At 43.8% G+C, this 18,585-nt stretch overlaps 1 protein-coding gene across 2 annotated transcripts in view; it reads left to right on the forward strand.

Annotated features, from left to right (window-relative positions):
• SAMD4A (sterile alpha motif domain containing 4A) overlaps window positions 1-18,585 on the forward strand; it is a 207,692-nt gene that overhangs the window by 114,886 nt on the left and 74,221 nt on the right. For both annotated transcript variants that reach the window (XM_046008460.1, XM_046008461.1), the window contains exon 3: window positions 6,676-7,194. In XM_046008460.1, coding sequence (XP_045864416.1) covers window positions 6,676-7,194 — 519 coding nt within the window. The remainder of the gene's footprint in view (window positions 1-6,675; window positions 7,195-18,585) is intronic.

Consider the following 18,585-nt stretch of genomic DNA (forward strand, 5'->3'; position numbering starts at 1 on the left):
AGCCAGGAGGCCCGATTTCCCCCCACTCAGGCCTCTCCCAGGGCTACCTGAATGTCTTCATAACTGATGTGGCTACCTTCCCGCAGAGTGAGCGAGTTAAGAGAGGAAGGTGGGAGCTACAGTGCCTTTTATGACCTAATCTCAGAACACCATACCACACTCTATTGGTCACATAGACCTGTTTGGATTCAGTGTGGGAGGAGAGTACACAAGGGTTAGTGAATACCAAGAGGCAAGGATCTATGGGAGCCAGCTGAGAAGCTGCCAGTCACCCTCCTTGAAAACAGAGAAGGTTTCTGTCTACTCAGTCCTTTGTATCTGCTCAAAGCGCCAATTATAACAATAGGAACTCAGTAACTACAAGCTGCCCGGGTCCCCCATAACATCTAGTCCAATCCTCATGTTTTTCGGGGCTTCACCAAATCATGGGACTGTTTCACCAGTCATTTCTAGCTCAAGAAGTTATCTTGGGAGACAGTAAGCAAGTGTCGGTGCCAATACAAGAATCCCCCCATTTGCCATGTTGGTATTTGCCATTTGTCCCCCTTTTCCGGTGCCCTGTCAGCTCACACCCCTACCAAATGCATAGTGTGTGCTGTCTGTCCCTGAGTGGTGCAGAGTTGCACTACATTTAGAAGGTTTTATTACACGATGTGTCTAGGATTGAGTTTGTCATATAGAGAGAATTTGACCATTTAAGATCCCCTAGTATTCCTGCCTTTTAGTGCATTTATTTAAACAGTACTTCTTATATGTGTGCACTTACTTTCCCGCCATCTCTCGCATAAGCTAATTACCTAAATATACTTGTGAGAAACCCTTTCATAGTAAATGTTATTAAACTGAAAACAAGGGTATAATAAAATAGCAATTTAAGGGTAATTTACTAACAACTGGAGCCCTTAAACATTGACGTACCGTTGGGTAGTAATATTACCAGACTTGGTATTTAAACACAATCTTTGTCACTCTAAGAATCATTTGGACAGTTTCCTAATCCTCATGGTCTTTTATTATAGCTCCTTTAGGAATTTTTTTACTACTCTTTTTTTTTTTTTTAAAGGAGAGGGGAAAACCCATTTATTTTATTTTTTTAAAGATTTTATTTATTTGACAGACAGAGATCACAAGTAGGCAGAGAGGCAGGCAAAGAGAGAGGAGGAAGCAGGCTCCGAGAGAGAGCTGAGCAGAGAGCAGATGCGGGCCTCGATCCCAGGACCCTGGGATCATGACCTGAGCCAAAGGCAGAGGCTTTAACCCACTGAGCCACCCAGGCGCCCGTTTTTTTTACTACTCTTATGTCACTTACAAATCATCAACTTTTACCCACTTAAAACATCTAGCAAATCATATCTTTGCTCCTTATCTAGAGAAAATATTCAGAGAAAGTAACAGAGGTGAGTTTGCACCATTAAACCTTGCCATTCTTGGACCTCTGTAATCCAGAGTGTCTACTGAAGAAAGTGATATTGGGGTATATGGTAACAGAAACTACATCACAGAAGTGATTGACTAATTCAAACTTTCAAGATTCCTAAGTCTTCCCCAGTAAGGAGAATCCATTGAATACACATCTCGGTAAAAGCTCCTTGCTCTCTGGAAGATGGTGCAGATGCCACAAAGAAGACCAATAGACAGGTGAGCAGGACCTAGCATTCATGTCCCAAGTTCTGACCTGGAGGACCTGGCTCCCATTTCGAGGTGGAGATGCTTACTCTCAACAGTGTCCTGGGGATGTTCACCCTGAGAGACTGACTAGTACTAATGAGGAAGCATGGAAGTAAACCCCACAATGCTGGCTTATTAATTTGCCATGAGGAGCCATCACCAGAGGGACCAGATGTACTCAAAGTCCATATACTGAGAACAGGAAGGCAGCCTCCACAGGAAACCAAATCACAATCAGAAACCATTAAATCGCCCTGAAAAATCATCATCACAGAATCTTGAAATACCTTAAGTCTGTGTAATCAGTTCATTCTTTCCCTAAAGACACTGGGAGATTAGTCACTGTCCGAAAGTTGTTGACGAATGGATAATCAGGATGAAGGAGGCTGAGGTGAAGGTTCAGTGGCACCAGTTGGCTTCATGAGTAGATCTCAGAATCTGAAGGAGTGAACTGCTCTAAGCCAAGTGGCTAACACTTCCATTTTTCTAGAGGAAAACTCTTAAAGAGGTATATTGGGTTTTTTGGGTCACATAGCAAATTATCCAAAACTTAGCGGCTAAAACAACAATTAACACGTTACCACATGCAGTTTCTGTGGATCAGGAATATGAGTGTTTCTGGCTCAGGGTCTCCCAAATGTTGTCTGGAGTGTGGTCATCTGAAGGCTTAATGGGCTGGGAGTTCTGCTTCCAAGATGGTTCCCTCACAGGGCTGGCAAGTCAGTGTTGCCTGTTGGCAGGAAGACTCAGTCCCTTACTATCAAGACCCTTCTCCCTACTGGGTGGTTTGAGTATTGTCACGCATGGTGGCTGGCTTCTCCAGGGTGAGTAACCCAAGAGAGTGCAAGGTAAAAGCTTCAGCACCTCTTTTATTTTTTTAATTTATTTATTTGAGAGAGAGAGCGCAAGCATGAGTGGCAGGAGTAGCAGAGGGAGAGGGGCAAGAAGACCCCACGCTTGGCACAGAGCCCAACCCAGAGCTCAACCCCATGACCTTGAGGTCATGACCTGAGCCAAATCAGGAGTCGGATGCTTAAGCAACTGAGCCACCCACATGCCTCTTCAGTGCCTTTTATGACCAAATCCATGAACTCACACACCATGACTTCCGCCACGTTCAGTTCGCTAGAAGTGACTCCCTAAGTCTAGCTCTGCCCTGAATGGGAAAGGAATGAATGAGGCTCCATCTTTTAGAGGAATATCACGGAAGTGGTGGACATATTTTAAAACCACAGTAAGTGTCACCCTGTAACCACTCTTCTTCCTGCATGTCCATAGATGGCAAGTCTTCTGCTGATCCATGTGCTCTATTCAGATATTCATATTATTATATTTGTATGTATCATACACATCTTCACTTCTTATATATAGTTAATGTATTATGTATCTTATGTATTATAGAATCACATATTACCTATATTCTAAACATTAATGTATCTTATTTATGGGCAAACTCTTCCAGCATGATAATCATTATGTATCTTTATGCTAATTTGCATACCCCCATTCTGCTACTTTCCCTGCCAGGGAGACTAGAGGCAAATGGCTTGACCTCTCTGTGCCTCTCTGTCCTCATGAGTAAAATAAGGCTGTAATAGGACCTACCTCATCAGTTCCTTGGGAGGATTAAATGAGTAATGACATGCACCGAGTTTACAAGAGTGCACATAAACCCCATTCAATACCGTTAGCTGTGAGCTTTGCGGCTGTAGCTGCTGCAGGAAAAGTTCGATCCAGTAGTACATCTCAGAAGACTGCCCTCAGGGGGCGGCCTCACATCCAGGTTCCCAGTGGTAGTAAACAAAAGTCATGGTTGTTTTCCTGGCCACACCCCAGTTCCACACCACCCAAGCCCTGTCCCGAGGATAGAAAAAGACCCATTTCAGGCGTGGAAGGGACCAGGGCCAGGGCCCTTGTTTTCCTCTCCCTTTTGCTGCTAATCCCTGGCAGAGAGTGCTTACATGGAGATAACGTGGTTAGTTTGCACTCCGAGTCCTATTTATGTTCTGTTTTTGTTCCTCTTTTTTTTTTTTTTTTTCCAGGCTGACCTTTTGCAGAAGGGTAGAATCCCCAAACAGGAAAGTAACCTTGCAGAAAGCCAGGGTGTTCCTCAACCCTGTGAATTTGTATTAAAACTGGTTCCTGAATTTTCTTTCTACACTTAACATTTTCCAGGTGTACACTAGCCACATCTGCTCATTGAGCTGGCATCAGACACAGCTGTATCTTTCTCTCGAGACTTTTTGCTTCTTGCCAATGACTCTTTAGTTCCGTGGGCTTAATGAATAGATTTCATCTTTGTCCGGAGCATATTCATAATTAAAAACATGCTGGGTGTTTCCTGAAAATGTGTCGATGAGAAGCTGGAACTGGTGCTTCCACCGTCTCCCAAAACTGCTTTAAAAGGGAGGCTGTACTAATGGAATGCACCAGGGTTGTCTTTTGTCAGGTGACAGCTAAATATAGAGTTAGGGAGCCGGGAGGGACCTGCTGAGGTCATGGGTGCCCTCCTGCCATCCTCTTTCCCCATCTGAATGTCTCCAGCCCTGTGGCTGGGCAGCCACACATGGCTTCTGAGCCCTTCAGCTGTGGCTAGTCCCAGTTACAAATGTGAGGTCAGTGGTAATACACACCCTGGGGGGTGATGACTTGATGCAAAGAAAAGAATGTATACTATTTCATAGATGATTTATATTGATTGCAAATTGAGATAATAATGTTTTGATATATTGGATTAAAGAAATATATCATTAAAATTTATTTCGTCTCCCTCTTTTCACTTTTCTTTTAATGCTAGAAAATTTCAAATACTGTGTGTGGCTCACATTACATTCTACCCAATGGTGCTTCCCAAGACTCGTCTATCTCTATTCTTCAGGCCCCCAGGGCAGATATGATAAAGCCTTCCTTGGTGACTCCTCTGGGTCTTTTGTCACTCTGACACTTCATTTCTTCTACACATCCAGTCTTAATCTCTGCTGCTTCCATTTGAAGACTTGGACTTCAAATCGTTGAGTCTTCATCTTCTTATGAAATCCCCACATGGAGCATCTCTTCCTGTTGTTCAGTTGTAAGCCTTGTTTTCTTTCACCCTTTGACTTTCTTTCTTTTCTTTTTTTTTTCACCTTTTGACTTCCTACCTCTTCCAACTCTGATATTTTTTAATGACCTTCCCTGGGTCATCTTTAGACTCTATAATTATTTTTGAAACTCGGTATCTGAAACCAACCCACATGGGTCTAAGGTGGGACCTGATTAATGTAGAGATGAGTAGAAGGCATTACTTCTGCCATTGAGTACTTGACCTGTCATTTCGATACATTACCATGCAAGGAGGGACAGATGCTGCTGGTAACAGTCTTAAACGATGAGACAGTTGAGGTTCCTACAGGCAAAGTAACATACCGAGGTCCCATGGCAAATTAAGTGACAGACCCTGGATCCATGCCCAAGGTTGCCTGATTCCAGAGCCCACATTCTTGCATTATATATCATGCCTTCCTTGCCTGACAGTTTTCTTTGGATATACCCTTGGTCTTGACGGGCTTACAGTACTTGGCTGATGCATTTGTAGCTTCTGGTCAGCAATGACCCTTGAGTGTGTCCTGATATGTTTGTGCCTCACTAGAATCGTGAAGCCCTTCTGCTAAATTCCAGAGACCCCTTTTTGACTCTGCAGATACTGCATGAAAGCCAGGAGGACTGCCCTGCCCTAGCCTATGTAGGGTAATCAGTAGGCCAGAGACAATGTCTTCAGGTGTCAGGAGTGACTTTTCAGGAAGGGAGCTTGCTTTCTAGTGGCCCCAGGCTCTGAAGATAACTACCAGTTTCCAGATCAAGCTACTTCTCAAAGGCTAGTCAGAGTCAAAGTACATTGTTTATCCATGTTTACCTAAAGGCAACAAGTGTGTGTTTTTGGTAGAAGGGGACAGGAAGGGATCCTTGAGAGTGTGTCGCAAATGGATCTTCTCATGAAGGAGCTTTGAAGACATGACGCTAAATGAAGTCACCAGTCACAAAAGGCCAAACACTGTAGGTTCCCACTGATTCGAGGTAACTAGAGTAGTCAAATAGATAGAGACAGAAAATGCAACAGTGGATGCCAGGAGCTGGGGGAGGGGAGAAATAGGGAATTGTTATTCAAGGAGTACAGAGTTTCAGTTTGAAAAGATGACGAAGATTCGGAAATGGATGGCGGGGATGGCTGCACAACATTGTGAATGTCCTTATTGCCACACAACCATACACTTAAAAACGGTGAAAATGGTAAATATTGTTTTATGCATACTTTACCATAATAAAATAACTAGACAGGTCGTCTATATGTAAAGAAAAATAGCTTGGCTTCTCATGTGTGATCAGAGGTGCCACCTGAGCTAAGTCTAGCTTTGAGATCTAGCTTTGAGGTCACAGTGGTTTCTGAGGCAGCTTCTCATGAGAAAGGTGTCGTCTTACTTCACCGAGATGAGGGGAGTCCTTTCTTTTCCTGACAGGTTTCTCTATCTAGGAAGTTTTACCACCTTCACACAAATGCCTTGGCTATGGTGTAAACCACTTTTCCACAGATGTCTTCAGAAGGGAAAGCAGCCTGACCCCTCTCCCCCCAAGAATCCAATGAACCTCTGACAAGACAACACTTCCTTCTCTGTGGAGATTTTCTTAATCCTTATCCCCGTCTATCTGAAGGCGTAGCTAGGCTTTTCTAAGAACACCGCTCTGTAAATTCTATTTGATTGTACCAAAGTAGCTGTAGGCTCTTTAGAGACGTGAGTGGGAATTAGATTGGGCACCCCAACATCTAAGAACATTTGTTCTGTGTTTCTTTTATGTCACTGCCTCCTGGCAACCTGGAGTTAGTTATCCAATCCAACGCATGGGCTGTTTTAAGAAAAACTTAGCCAGGATACATGAAGGAGACTCTAACCCATAGGAATTCTCTTTACAGTGTGGTGTTTCATGCCGTGGTGGGTGGATTTGCTTATTTGCCCTCTATATTTTCCCTTCCAGGAATCATTAACCAATGGCAACAGGAATCCAAGGATAAAGTGATTTCCCTCCTGTTAACTCATCTGCCTTTGCTGAAGCCAGGAAACCTTGATGCAAAAGTAGAGTATATGAAACTGCTGCCCAAAATCCTGGCGCACTCTATTGAACACAACCAGCACATTGAGGAGAGCAGGCAACTGCTGTCCTATGCTTTGATACATCCGGCCACTTCGCTGGAAGACCGCAGCGCGTTAGCCATGTGGCTGAATCACTTGGAGGACCGCACATCGACCAGCTTTGGCGGCCAGAACCGAAGCCGCTCGGACTCTGTGGATTATGGGCAGACACACTACTATCACCAAAGACAGAACTCCGATGACAAGCTCAATGGGTGGCAGAACTCTCGGGATTCTGGGATTTGCATCAATGCCTCCAACTGGCAGGACAAAAGCCTGGGGTGTGAGAACGGCCACGTGCCCCTCTACTCCTCCTCATCTGTCCCCACCACAATCAATACAATTGGAACCAGCACAAGTACAAGTAAGTTCCCTGGAAGCCCTCTAGAGCAGTCTGATGTGGTGACTTGCTGTGTGTGGCACGTCTTGCTGAGAATGTCTGCTCTGAGCCCCCTGGAACCCTGGGAGAGAGGGGCTCACTGGAATTGGCTGTGGGAAAGGGATCTTTGGATCCCATCTTTGTTGCTCCTTTCATTCTGGAAAGATAAAAATACTGGGGATGGGAGGGGGGTGGGTAAAAGTGATCGATGGTCCAAGTATGGGTTACAAACAGACTAAAAAATAAGAGAGAGAATAAATGGTAAAAGAAGGAAACTTCCTATTTCCACAAGTAGAAATGGCTTTACCCACATGCCTTTCACCCTGGGGTTTTGGGATTTGCCAAGACACTGAGTTACGTGTGATTCTCTAAACCTGATTCTAACCCTGGTTAACCAGATGCCCTCATGGGATTTGTGCATTTTCTTTTTTTTTTTCCCTTCTTTTTTTTTTTTTTTCCTTTTTCTTTCTTTCTTCCTTTTTTATTTTTTTTTTAAATATATTTCACCCTGGAATGTTCCCTCCCTTGCATTTTCTGGTTTTTGTCCCCCTTGTTGGGGGCACTTTGTCCCCTGACTGGGAAAACAGGTCTGCTAACTGAGAATGCTGCTCTGTGCTGTGGCCTGGTGTGACTGCTGTGGCCTTTTCTTGCTCAGTCTAACTTAGGAAAGGTGGGTCGGGGACAGCTCTGTGGAAGGGGAGAGCAGAGGACAGCTTTCTGCTCCTTTGACCACTAAAGCAAAGTACCCTGTGCACAGCCGGGACTAGGGCCAGGAGTCCTCTCTGCGGTTCCCCACCTAGGCTAAGCAAAGTGACAAACAGTGGCAACCTGGGACAGGGGCACCCGTCATTAAACGGAAATCCTTGATGCTAGTTGCTTGTGTCTGTGAATACAGTGTCAGCACTGAGATAACTTTCTCGGGGGAAAGCTTTTGTCACATCTTCCGTGCCTGTCAACATTCAGGACCCCCAATTAAAAGATCTGAGAGTAGTAAGAATTAACAGTGACGGTTTCTTGGCCTCAACCTCCACTCGGAACTCTCTGCTAATGGGCCCTTTGAAAGGGCTTTCTCAAATACATAGGAGCGTCGGATTAGAACTACATTAATTGAAATAACCAAGGAAATACTTAAGATACTGCGTTCATAAAGCTACAACATGAGATTTTTAATTCTCCTTTCTTTATTTTTACACTGAGATTTCGATAACTCGTACATTTGGGGAATTAAGGGACTATTGCTCATTACTTGATAATGTAAGAGAATCTGGGGGCAGTCTCTTTTGCAGACTAGTAATCCAGGGAACGGTTTCACTAGCCGCTGTGTGACAGAGAGCGGTGGCTGGGACTATTAAGGCAGACACATGAAGGCTGAATGACAGAGCTTTTTGGCCCAAGTTTCCTGGGTCAGGGACAGCATCTAGTAATTGTTACAGAACTCTTTGATAGCTGGGAGAGAGGCGAGCTCCAAGCTGCCTGCCCTCTCAAAACTGAATTTTATGTCATTCATCTTAGGTCATCCTATTTCTGTCTCTCCTGATTTGCACACTCAGGGCTATAAGTCTTGACAAGATTAGTACATTTGGGGTGGTTAGCAGTTTGTCGTCCATGGGTACTTCCATTTTTCACCATCGCCGCCCGGCCGCGCAGAGGGGAGGAAATGTGGAGATGACTGTCATGGTCTCCCAGACCTTTGGGTCCCTGTGTAGTGCTTGAGTAGAAAAAGACTTCAAGGTTTGACAAGATAACTAGATTACATATCTCAGGAAGAAGGAAGGGGCTGGAATCCTGTTTCAGAACCTTGGCAAAGAAAGCTGAGATCTGTCTTCCAGAAACTTTCATGCAAACCCTTGGGCCATGTCAACACTTGTATCTCAGTATCTAACAAAACAGTGCTACTGCTTTAGTCTTCTGCATTGTCTATGGTGGTTAAATGGTGTTTGTCAAAGCTGCAAATTTTGGGGTCATTCATTCATTTGTGCCCCTATCATATGCATCCTGGGCACCTGGGAGGCAGTTTGACGAAGTAGAAAGAACGAGGACTTTGATGTCAAAGCCCTACCAAGTCCAAATCTCAGATCTACAACTGGGCCAAGTTACTTAACCTCTCTGAGCAGGGTCTTCACCTTTAAAATGAGAACATTCATGATATCCATCGTGGAAGGTGGTGGTGAAGAGACTTGAGATTCTGTATGTGGACGCCAAGCCCCAGCCAGAGCTGGCAATGGCGTCTGCTAAGCGAATAAATGAGAGAGAGTAGGAAGGACACGGAGGAGGAAAGCGCTAACACCGACCCACAGAATCTGTAACGGCATTTGCATCTCTAATCGTCACCTGATGAAAGCACCTTTCCCTGAGCCTGGGCCTTGCAGAGTAGACTAGGGGTCCTCAATGATGCCGTGACCTTTGGCCGTTTCACTACAATAGAAAATGGGTTGGCCTGAAGGCTGCTGGACCTCTCCTGCTGCACTGACGAGCTACATGTCTTCCTTCTTTCAAAACAGGAAAGATATTCACACACTACAACAGGATTATAAATCACAGTAAGAGAACGGAGATCAATTGGTGCTTCACATTTTCAAATAACCAACCATATTTATGACAGTTAATGAAATGAAACTAACTAGAAGACAACTTCCTTACATAGTTTTTGGTTTTTAATCTTGGCTTATTGCATGAACGTTTTATCCTTTGGTCCTTATGCTCCAGCAAAGTGCCTGAGCATCCATGACCACCTCCCTATGTGGATGCTGCATCCTCCATTCATTGCAAACACTACCCGCGTCCTGGATGCCCAGCACTATGTTCGAGGCCATGGGAAATATAAGGAAGCTTGAAGAAAGTGATTCCCTTTCAGAGAACCAATAATATAAGTAGAGAGAGAAGATGTATCTGTCAGTCTCACAATTAAAAGTGAAATCTCTCCCTCTAGCCAGACTAATCTGCAAAAGTTTTACATAATGACCCATGCATTACATAAAAGTACAGTTAAAAAAATAACCCCAGTAGCTGCCATCAGGCGATATAGGTTGTGTCAGCGGAACAGGGGGTCTGTACTGCAATGGCTGTGAAAGCATAAAATGGAAATATCCTTGTGGACCAGAGGGTCAGGAAAGCCTTTGCAGGTAACAGGTAATCCAAGTAAGGGGGGTGGAGATGGCAGGAGATGTATTTTGAACAAAGGCGTGGAGGTTGTAATACACGGTCAGGGTTGGAAGACAGTGAGGAAGAAGGAGGGGTTCATGAAAGGAAAAGAATAGTGAGAGAAGGCAGTAAAAGTAGACTGGGGGGCGCCTGGGTGGCTCAGTGGGTTAAGCCGCTGCCTTCGGCTCAGGTCATGATCTTGGGGTCCTGGGATCGAGTCCCGCATCAGGCTCTCTGCTCGGCAGGGAGCCTCCTTCCCTCTCTCTCTCTCTCTGCCTGCCTCTCTGCCTACTTGTGATATCTCTCTCTCTCTCTCTCTCTTTCTGTCAAATAAATAAATAAAATCTTTAAAAAAAAAAAGTAGACTGGGGTGGGGAATTGGAGAGCCAGGTAATCCAAGTAAGCTGGTAGAAGTCTAAGGAGTCCAAGCATCCCGCCATGGACATGGCAGTGATACGAACAATGCTGTAGGGGGACTGGTCTGCTGGGAGCAAACCAGATGAGTGACAAGTGCTGAGTTTCCAAACCTCAGTTGCGCAGTAGTAAAAGTATCATGAGGATAGGAACAGGCATGGAGCTGAAGGAATAGGTCCTAGAATTGTTCCTAGGTGTAATTATGAGAATTAGGATTCAATACTGACTGGGATATACATTATCGATTCATTTATTTGTTCATTCATTCACTTAGAATATGTTTATTGAGCACCTGCTATATGCCTAACCTGTTTTAGGCGCTCACGGGTGCATCAGTGGACAAGACAAAGATACTTTCCCTTGTGGAGTTTGTAGTCTAGCATATTTAAATTATAATATATAAGGAAATTATATAGTGTGTTAGAGATTGGTGAGTGACACGGAAATTTTAAAAAAAGAGAGTAGGGTCAGGAGATTCAGGCATAGATGGTGAAGTGGTTTTAGTATTAAGTAGGATGGTAAGAATAGACCTCGTCGAGAAGGTAACATGTGAACAAAGACTTGAAGGAGGTAAGGGGGTTGGCCAAGTGGAATAGTCAGGCCAGAGAAAAGGCTTAAGCAAAGATCCTAAAATCCTTTCCCAGCTTGTTGGGGAAAAGGAAGAAAGCCAGTGACTAAAAGGGAATGAGTGAGTGAGGCAGAGAGTGGCGGGGGTTGCAGAAGTACCAGGGAAGGACAGATCCTACAGGGCACTGCAGGCCATAGCAAGGACTTTGACTTTTGGTCTCAGGAAACCAAGAAGCTGGTGGAGGGTTTCTGGCAGATGAGTGACGTGGTCTGGCTTACATTTTAAAGGGATCACTTTGGCTGCTGTGTTAAGAATAGGCTGTACCAGGGCAAGGATGGAAACACAAAGACCAGTTCAGAGGCTATTGCAGTAATCCAGGCAAGACACTGCTGACTCTGACCGGGATGGCTGAGGTAGAAGAGAGAAGAGTGGTCAGAGTCTGACTGTATTTTCAAAGTACAGCCAATGGGATTTCCTGACGAAAGAGATGACGTGTATGAGGGAAAGAATTCAAGAATGACTCCAGAGTTTTTGCTTATGTAACTAGAAGGATGGAGAAAGTTTCTATTAAGTTTGAAAACAGGATTGGGAGTTGTATCATAGGTGATGCATCTAGGAGCTCAGGAGATGATCAGACATTTCTCGTAGGCATTTAGCTGTATGAGTATGCAGTTTGGCAGGGGGACTGATCTGAGATAGACATTTACCAGTGCAGAGGTAGTATTTAAAGCTCTGAAATCGAATGAAATTACCAAAGCAAAGATGTAGGTAGAGAAGAGGACCAAGCCTGAGCCTGGGTACTTCAACATGAAGACTGAGGAAGAGGAGGATAAAGTAAAAAGGAACACAGAGAAACCACTGAAGTCAGGAAAAACTAAAGTGTGTGCGCATCTTGCAAAATGAATGAAGAATGTGTTTCATGGGGGAAAGGTGATCAGAAAAAATTCTGCTGATACATCCAAGAAAAGGAGGACCAAGAATTAACCACTGGATTTAGGGGCGCCCGGGGGGCTCAGTGGTTTAAGCCTCTGCCTTCGGCTCAGGTCATGATCTCAGGGTCCTGGGATCGAGCCCTACATCGGGCTCTCTGCTCGGTGGGGAGCCTGTTTCTCCCTCTCTCTGCTTGCCTCTCTGCCTACTTGTGGCCTCTCTCTCTGTCAAATAAAATAAATAAAATATTTTAAAAAAAAAGAATTAACCACTGGATTTATCAAAAAGGAGTATTAGAGATAAAGTGGGAGTACTTCACACATGGTAGGCATTTAAGGGATAAAGAAAGTTGAGTTAGTGATTCCAAAGAGAGAAAAAGCAAGAAGGGAGAGAAACCAGCTACAAGCTCAATTTTGGATGTGTGTTGAATTAGAGAAGGTGCTAGACCATTGAGATGGACGAAAATGATGTTTAGAGGACATTTAAAATGCACATGATGATGCCATGGGAAGTTTTGTAAGGAAGGAATTAGCATGAGGCTAAGAGAAGGGGGTGAAAACTAAACCCTGTATGAGGGAATTAACCTGTTTTCATCCATTTAAGCAGAGGCAAGAGTTACTTTCATCAGCTGCAGGCGTTAAGTGAGATCACATAAGACCTTTGAGCCAGACCTTCCATGAGAAAGCAAAGAATGGGTTGGGGCAGTTGAGAAGTCGAGTCAACATTCTGGATAGCATCAAGGTGTTTCCAAAGAGCAGTACTGTACTTTTCAGTACCTCACTCTCCTTAAGTCTATTCACGGGTCTGATCACTAAAAACAAGAATGTGCAGATTCTTCTTCATGAGCCCGTGGCTCTAGAAAGAACCAAGGCATTGGCTGTCGCAAACCAGACACAAGCCTTAGTCAACTTTGTTTTGGCCATTATAAGCAATTCCAGTTGTGAAGTGCGTAGAACCTGGCTTAGCATCTCTATGTCTGCTTCCTGTCTGCAGTCTGCTATAGAAAAAAGCAAACCATTCAGGAAAAGAACATTCAGGAAAAAGACCTCCTGGTTTTCTGAAGAGCCCACAGAATTCCCTTATGTGGAGGTCAGTGCCACCTCTTGTAGGACAGACTGCCTTTCCTTTCTTTCTTTTCTTTTTTCTCCGACTACCTTTCTAACCGTTTTCTACTCTTCGCTGGTGGACGTGGACCTAGAAAAGAACTACATACTGTGGTTACGAATGAAAGAAACTTGCTTCTATTCAAATTGTTGCAATACTTGATTTTTCTTCACATTCTTTACGTTTGGGTCTGAAAACATGCTGCCCTTTGCTCAGCCTAGTATGAGGCAAGAACTCAGAAACTTTGGGTAACAGAAATTCTTCAAAAATGTTCCATTTAAACTGCCCACTTCTACAATCTCATGGTATACTTTGGAACCTTAGTATTTCTTTTCTTAGTCTCAGTTGATTTTTCTTGTAATAAAAACAATACCTTAAAAAATATTGGTACCAGAGATCATGAAAAGTAAATTAACAGTGATAGCACACTGCTGTGTATTGTTTGCTGTGTGCTGGCTACCATTCAAAACCCTTTCCACAAATATTAACTCATTTAATCCTCATACCTCCATGATGTGGGTGTCATTGTTATCCCCACTTGAAAGATGAGGAAAACTGAGGTACAGAGGGTGAAGTCGCTTGACCAGTGTCACAGACCAATCAAGTTTGGATGAACTGGAGTTTGAACCCAGACGGCCTGTCTCCAGAGTCTGGTTCTGAACTTGAGGAGACATGACTGTCTCTCCTAATCCTATTCCCAGAGATCGACTCAATTACTAGCTAGCAGAACCTTGTTTGACTCTGACTCTGCACTTGCCCCCGCATGGTTCTCCATAGCGCACAGATCTAAGATCCTGCCAAATTGTATCCCCACTCCTGGGACTTTGCACTGACCCTGATGTTTCAGCATCAGCCTTAGCATTAGCATTCTGTGTCACGGTTCTTGGCTGACATGTTTACCTTCCCTTGAGGAGGGAGACTCCTTGGGGACAAGGACTGTGTCTTCTCAATCCCTCTTTCCCGGTACCTAGAACACTTGCGTGGCTCAAAAAGTCACAGAAACTGTGGAGATGGTCATTTCCTGGCACGGTTCAGCTCCCATCTTCTTGTGGCAGCGTATCTCTGTTAGATCCTTGCTGTCTCATGCTCGGGCCAGATGTGGCCTCCCAGTCTTCCTCCATAGACCCCTCAAGGCAGCCACTATAATTCAATAAGAGATGGCATGTGAACTGAAGCCTGTCTGCCCGCCCCGCCGTTAAGTGTTTGCTGAACAGTAGGAACTTAATAAATTCCTGGGCTCACCAGGCAGATGTTCATGAAGTTAATGAATTTCCAAAATAAACGAGAAAACGTCCTTGGGAATTCACTAAGTATCTGGTGATAATATTGATCATTTTGCCTTCTGTCATAATCCTCATAGTGACATTTGTCATTACTCTTGCTTTTTTTTTTGCATGACTTATTTTGCCAACTAGGTCTCAATACTAGCAGACGTTTAATAACATACTGTGATTGAGATTGTGGAGGTGGTTATATGAATTTATTCATGTGGAAAAAAATGCCATAGGGTTGTACGCAAATTTATAAGCACCCCCGCCCCCCAGATATGTGTACAAAACTCATGACACCCAAAGTCAGGTCCGTAGTCTCGTTAATTGTATTGCATGAATGTTGATTTCCTGGTTGGTTTGGGTTTTTTTGGTTGTTTTTTTTTTAAGATTTTATTTATTTATTTGACAGACAGAGATCACAAGCAGGCAGAGAGGCAGGCAGAGAGAGGAAGGGAAGCAGGCTTCCTGCTGAGCAGAGAGTCCGGTGCGGGGCTCGATCCCAGGACCCCGGGATCAGAACCTGAGCCGAAGGCAGAGACTTTAACCCACTGAGCCACCCAGGTGCCCCATGATTTCCTGGTTTTGATAATGCGCTGTAGTTGGCTACAATGTCACCTTGTGGGGACACGAGGGACAGGTACATGACACCTCTCTGTGTAGAATTTTTGCAATTTCTTGTTAAATCTATAGTTACTTCAAAACTGAAAGTGAAAAAAAACAAAAACTACCGAGGCATCCGATACCTGGATATTTCTTAGGCTTTTGTCCTTGTGACCTGGCCTTCCAGAACCGTAGAGGGTCCGTTCATTTATGGGAAGGAGGGTGGCTAGGCCCCAAGGAGCCAACACCTGGAGCAAAACCACTCCAGCAGGCAAGGGTCTCAGGGAAAGTGGCTCCTTTGGGAACCCCTGATCTGCCACTGGAGAACCACCCCCCAGCCCGAGCCCATGGATTGACCCCTTCAGCCAGGGCCAACTCCTTCAGAGACACATGTTTGGTTCAAGAAATCCTCTGCCCTTCAGCATTTTCTTACAAGACCAGCAGTCATTTCAAGCTCATTCCAGTCAGTCTGCAAAAAACCATCAGAACCCAAGTATTCAAGGGAAGGAGGGATGCAACACAACTGTAGGTAGCCTGACAGCAAGCAAGGTCTTGGGAGTGGCCTCTTGGAAACTGAAAAGAAAGGGCAAGGCCTGCAGACCCCAGTTCTTCTTTGCAGGCTGCAGGTCTTCTCCATCCCAAGCCACTGGTGCCGTATAAATAAATCTTCATGGAATTATTTTGTCTTTTACCAACATACTTTCTGGTTGGAAAATTTCTTCCTCCCCCAAATCTAGCCAACCTGGCATGTAACTGAAAAATTCCATTATTTCCTTAACCCCTCCTTTGCTCTTCAAAGAGGTAACTCTAGTTGCTTTGCTTCCTTTGAGAAGCATTTATAACAGCTGGCATGATATATTTTTAGCCTCAGCTTCCTTCCCCTTCAGGGGAAACTTTTTTTTTTTTTAAGCATGGTGCTGGCCTTCTGAATAGTACGGTGTGAAGGTACCTGATATTGCCACTACCTAAGGCTTCCCTTCCAAGCATCCAGAGGTCTTACAGGACTATGCTTTTCCTCACCATGCTTCATGTTCATTTTCTGGGACAACAGTCAGAAAAACACTACAGTTAGCAAGAAGTCTGTTGGTTTATTGTGAGTCGGCAGAGATCCCACTGCTTGGGAAAAGTCAAAGACCTCCGTGGGCTCCATGCACCTTGGGTCGGGAGGCTGTGCCATCCGTCCCCTATCCGGGAGGATTTTTCTTCGACCCTAATTCCAGGGAGGGTTATTAAATACTAGATGAGCTATGTTCTAATTCTCTACTGTAATGCAAAAATAAAATGGCTTCTGGCTGGGATACATGGCTTGGATTGGACTAACCTGGAAGAGGGGAGGGAGGAGGAAGAAATGAACATGGTTTCTTTAAGACTTTTTTCAGCCCAGTAGTCTATTTTTTAAAAAGATTTTATTTATCTATTTGACAGAGAGAGAGATCACAAGTAGGCAGAAAGGCAGGTTGGTGTGGGGGGAGCAGCCTCCCTGCAGAGCAGAGAGCCTGATTCGGGGCAATCTCAGGACCCTGAGATTATGACCTGAGCCAGAGGCAGAGGCTTAACCCACTGAGCCACCCAGGCACCCCTGAGCCCTGTAGTCTTATGATTTCTATTATTTCACAAGATTTAGAGTCATAGTATAACAGAGACTGCTCCACAAAAAGAAAGAAAGAAAGAAAAAAGAGGAAAGGAAAAGAAAGGAAAAAATTCGACAAGAAACTTTAAATCTTGTACTTATTTTTTTCTTTTCTCACTTTTAAGATTTCCAGGGACAAATTCAGTTTAAGTGGAGAAAGATGTATCATGAATGTAACTTAAATATATATACATTATTGTGTGTGTGTGTATATGTATATTTGACATCTTTAATATCAGGCAAATTAAACCCTTGAATTTCATGGTTTCAAGTGAGGGTGAATCTTAATGGCAGTGCTCACTGTCAGTTTGGGGTATATTTTCTAGCTCCCCAATGCTGTATATACTATTCCTGCCACCCCCATTCTCAACATTCTATTGGGTAAAGTACACTGTCCAAGTACAGGAAATCTGTGGGTAGGTATCTGGTATCTGGGTATAGGAAATCTCAGGTATAAACCAATTAAGCGAAGGGTATGGAGATGGGGAAGCAAGGAAGGCAGGGAGTTCCAAAATCTGGAAAATGCTGTATAGGATTTTCTAACATACCCTGGAGGAATCATTCTTTGCCAAAAGTCTGGCCCATTTCCACAGACGAATTCCATGGCTAGAATTAGAGGAACCAATGAGAGCACAGGGTTTGCTCTACAGATTTGTTTCACAGCCAGCCTTGCGGAGATGCATCCTTTCAGAAAAGCCCAGCAAATCCATATGGAGCTAAAAGATTCATAACAGATTATTTTATACTTCGGTCTTCTCCACTGCACAGGAAAACGTTGCTGTGCAAAGGGAATTACAAGGCTAAGTGGCACATTAGATATTCAGGTTTGGGATATAGATGACAGCACACTGTTCATGAAGATCGAGACCGTGGCTTCAAAGTCAGATGCTGTGGTTTTCATCCTGTGAGTAGGTGTGTGGTGATGGACAAGTTACTTGGCCTCCAAAGGTCCTTTCTTTTGTCTGTGAAATGGAACTAAATTTCAGTAGGAGACCTCTTAAATGATTTGAACAGGATTGGTAGGTGATGTGTTGATTGTAATAGCTGTTTAAAGCAGGGAATTATAAAGGAATAAAACCGTAAATATTAACTTAAAGCCTGAATACATACCTTCTGATGCTGCTTCTGTGTAGAGTGATGGACCTTTCCTTGAGGATAGTGCTTGACTGTGGCTACTCTGTCTTTCCTGCATAATTCACAGCTTGGATGCTTGATTGTCTGTAATGTCTTCAAAATGGAGCAAGAATCTGTGAAGACGTTAACCGAAAAAAACAATCAGAGGACAGAATCTTTCTAGACTTTTTGTCTTTTTATCATTCAGCTTATAGTTTTCTCACTGAATTCAATGGATTTTTAAGCAAAACAATGACATTTCTAAAGCATGTAACACAGTTTTTGTGCAGTTAACTTTTCTATAATTCCTTTGTCATCATTTGTTATACTTTTCTCTGTGACATATTTCAGTAAGTACAAGTGGCATAAACAGGTTTGGGAACAAGATCAATGGACCCTTGGTCCCCCTCCAGGTTTGCTGGTGGGAGCAAAAGTGCACAATTAAATTTCTCTTGAAGAGTTGGTGCACCATGGGCATCAGGAAGTAGTCTAAGGGAAAGGAGGATACTGGTTGGTCTAGCAAGTTGGTTAAATGAAGATGAATTGAGAGCTACTTAGGGTTGTTGTGAGGATTTATTTCTTTAAAATATTTTTTTTAATTTTAT

The sequence above is a fragment of the Meles meles genome, chromosome 6 (genome assembly GCF_922984935.1).
Source record: "Meles meles chromosome 6, mMelMel3.1 paternal haplotype, whole genome shotgun sequence".
NCBI classification, from domain to species: Eukaryota; Metazoa; Chordata; class Mammalia; order Carnivora; family Mustelidae; genus Meles; species Meles meles.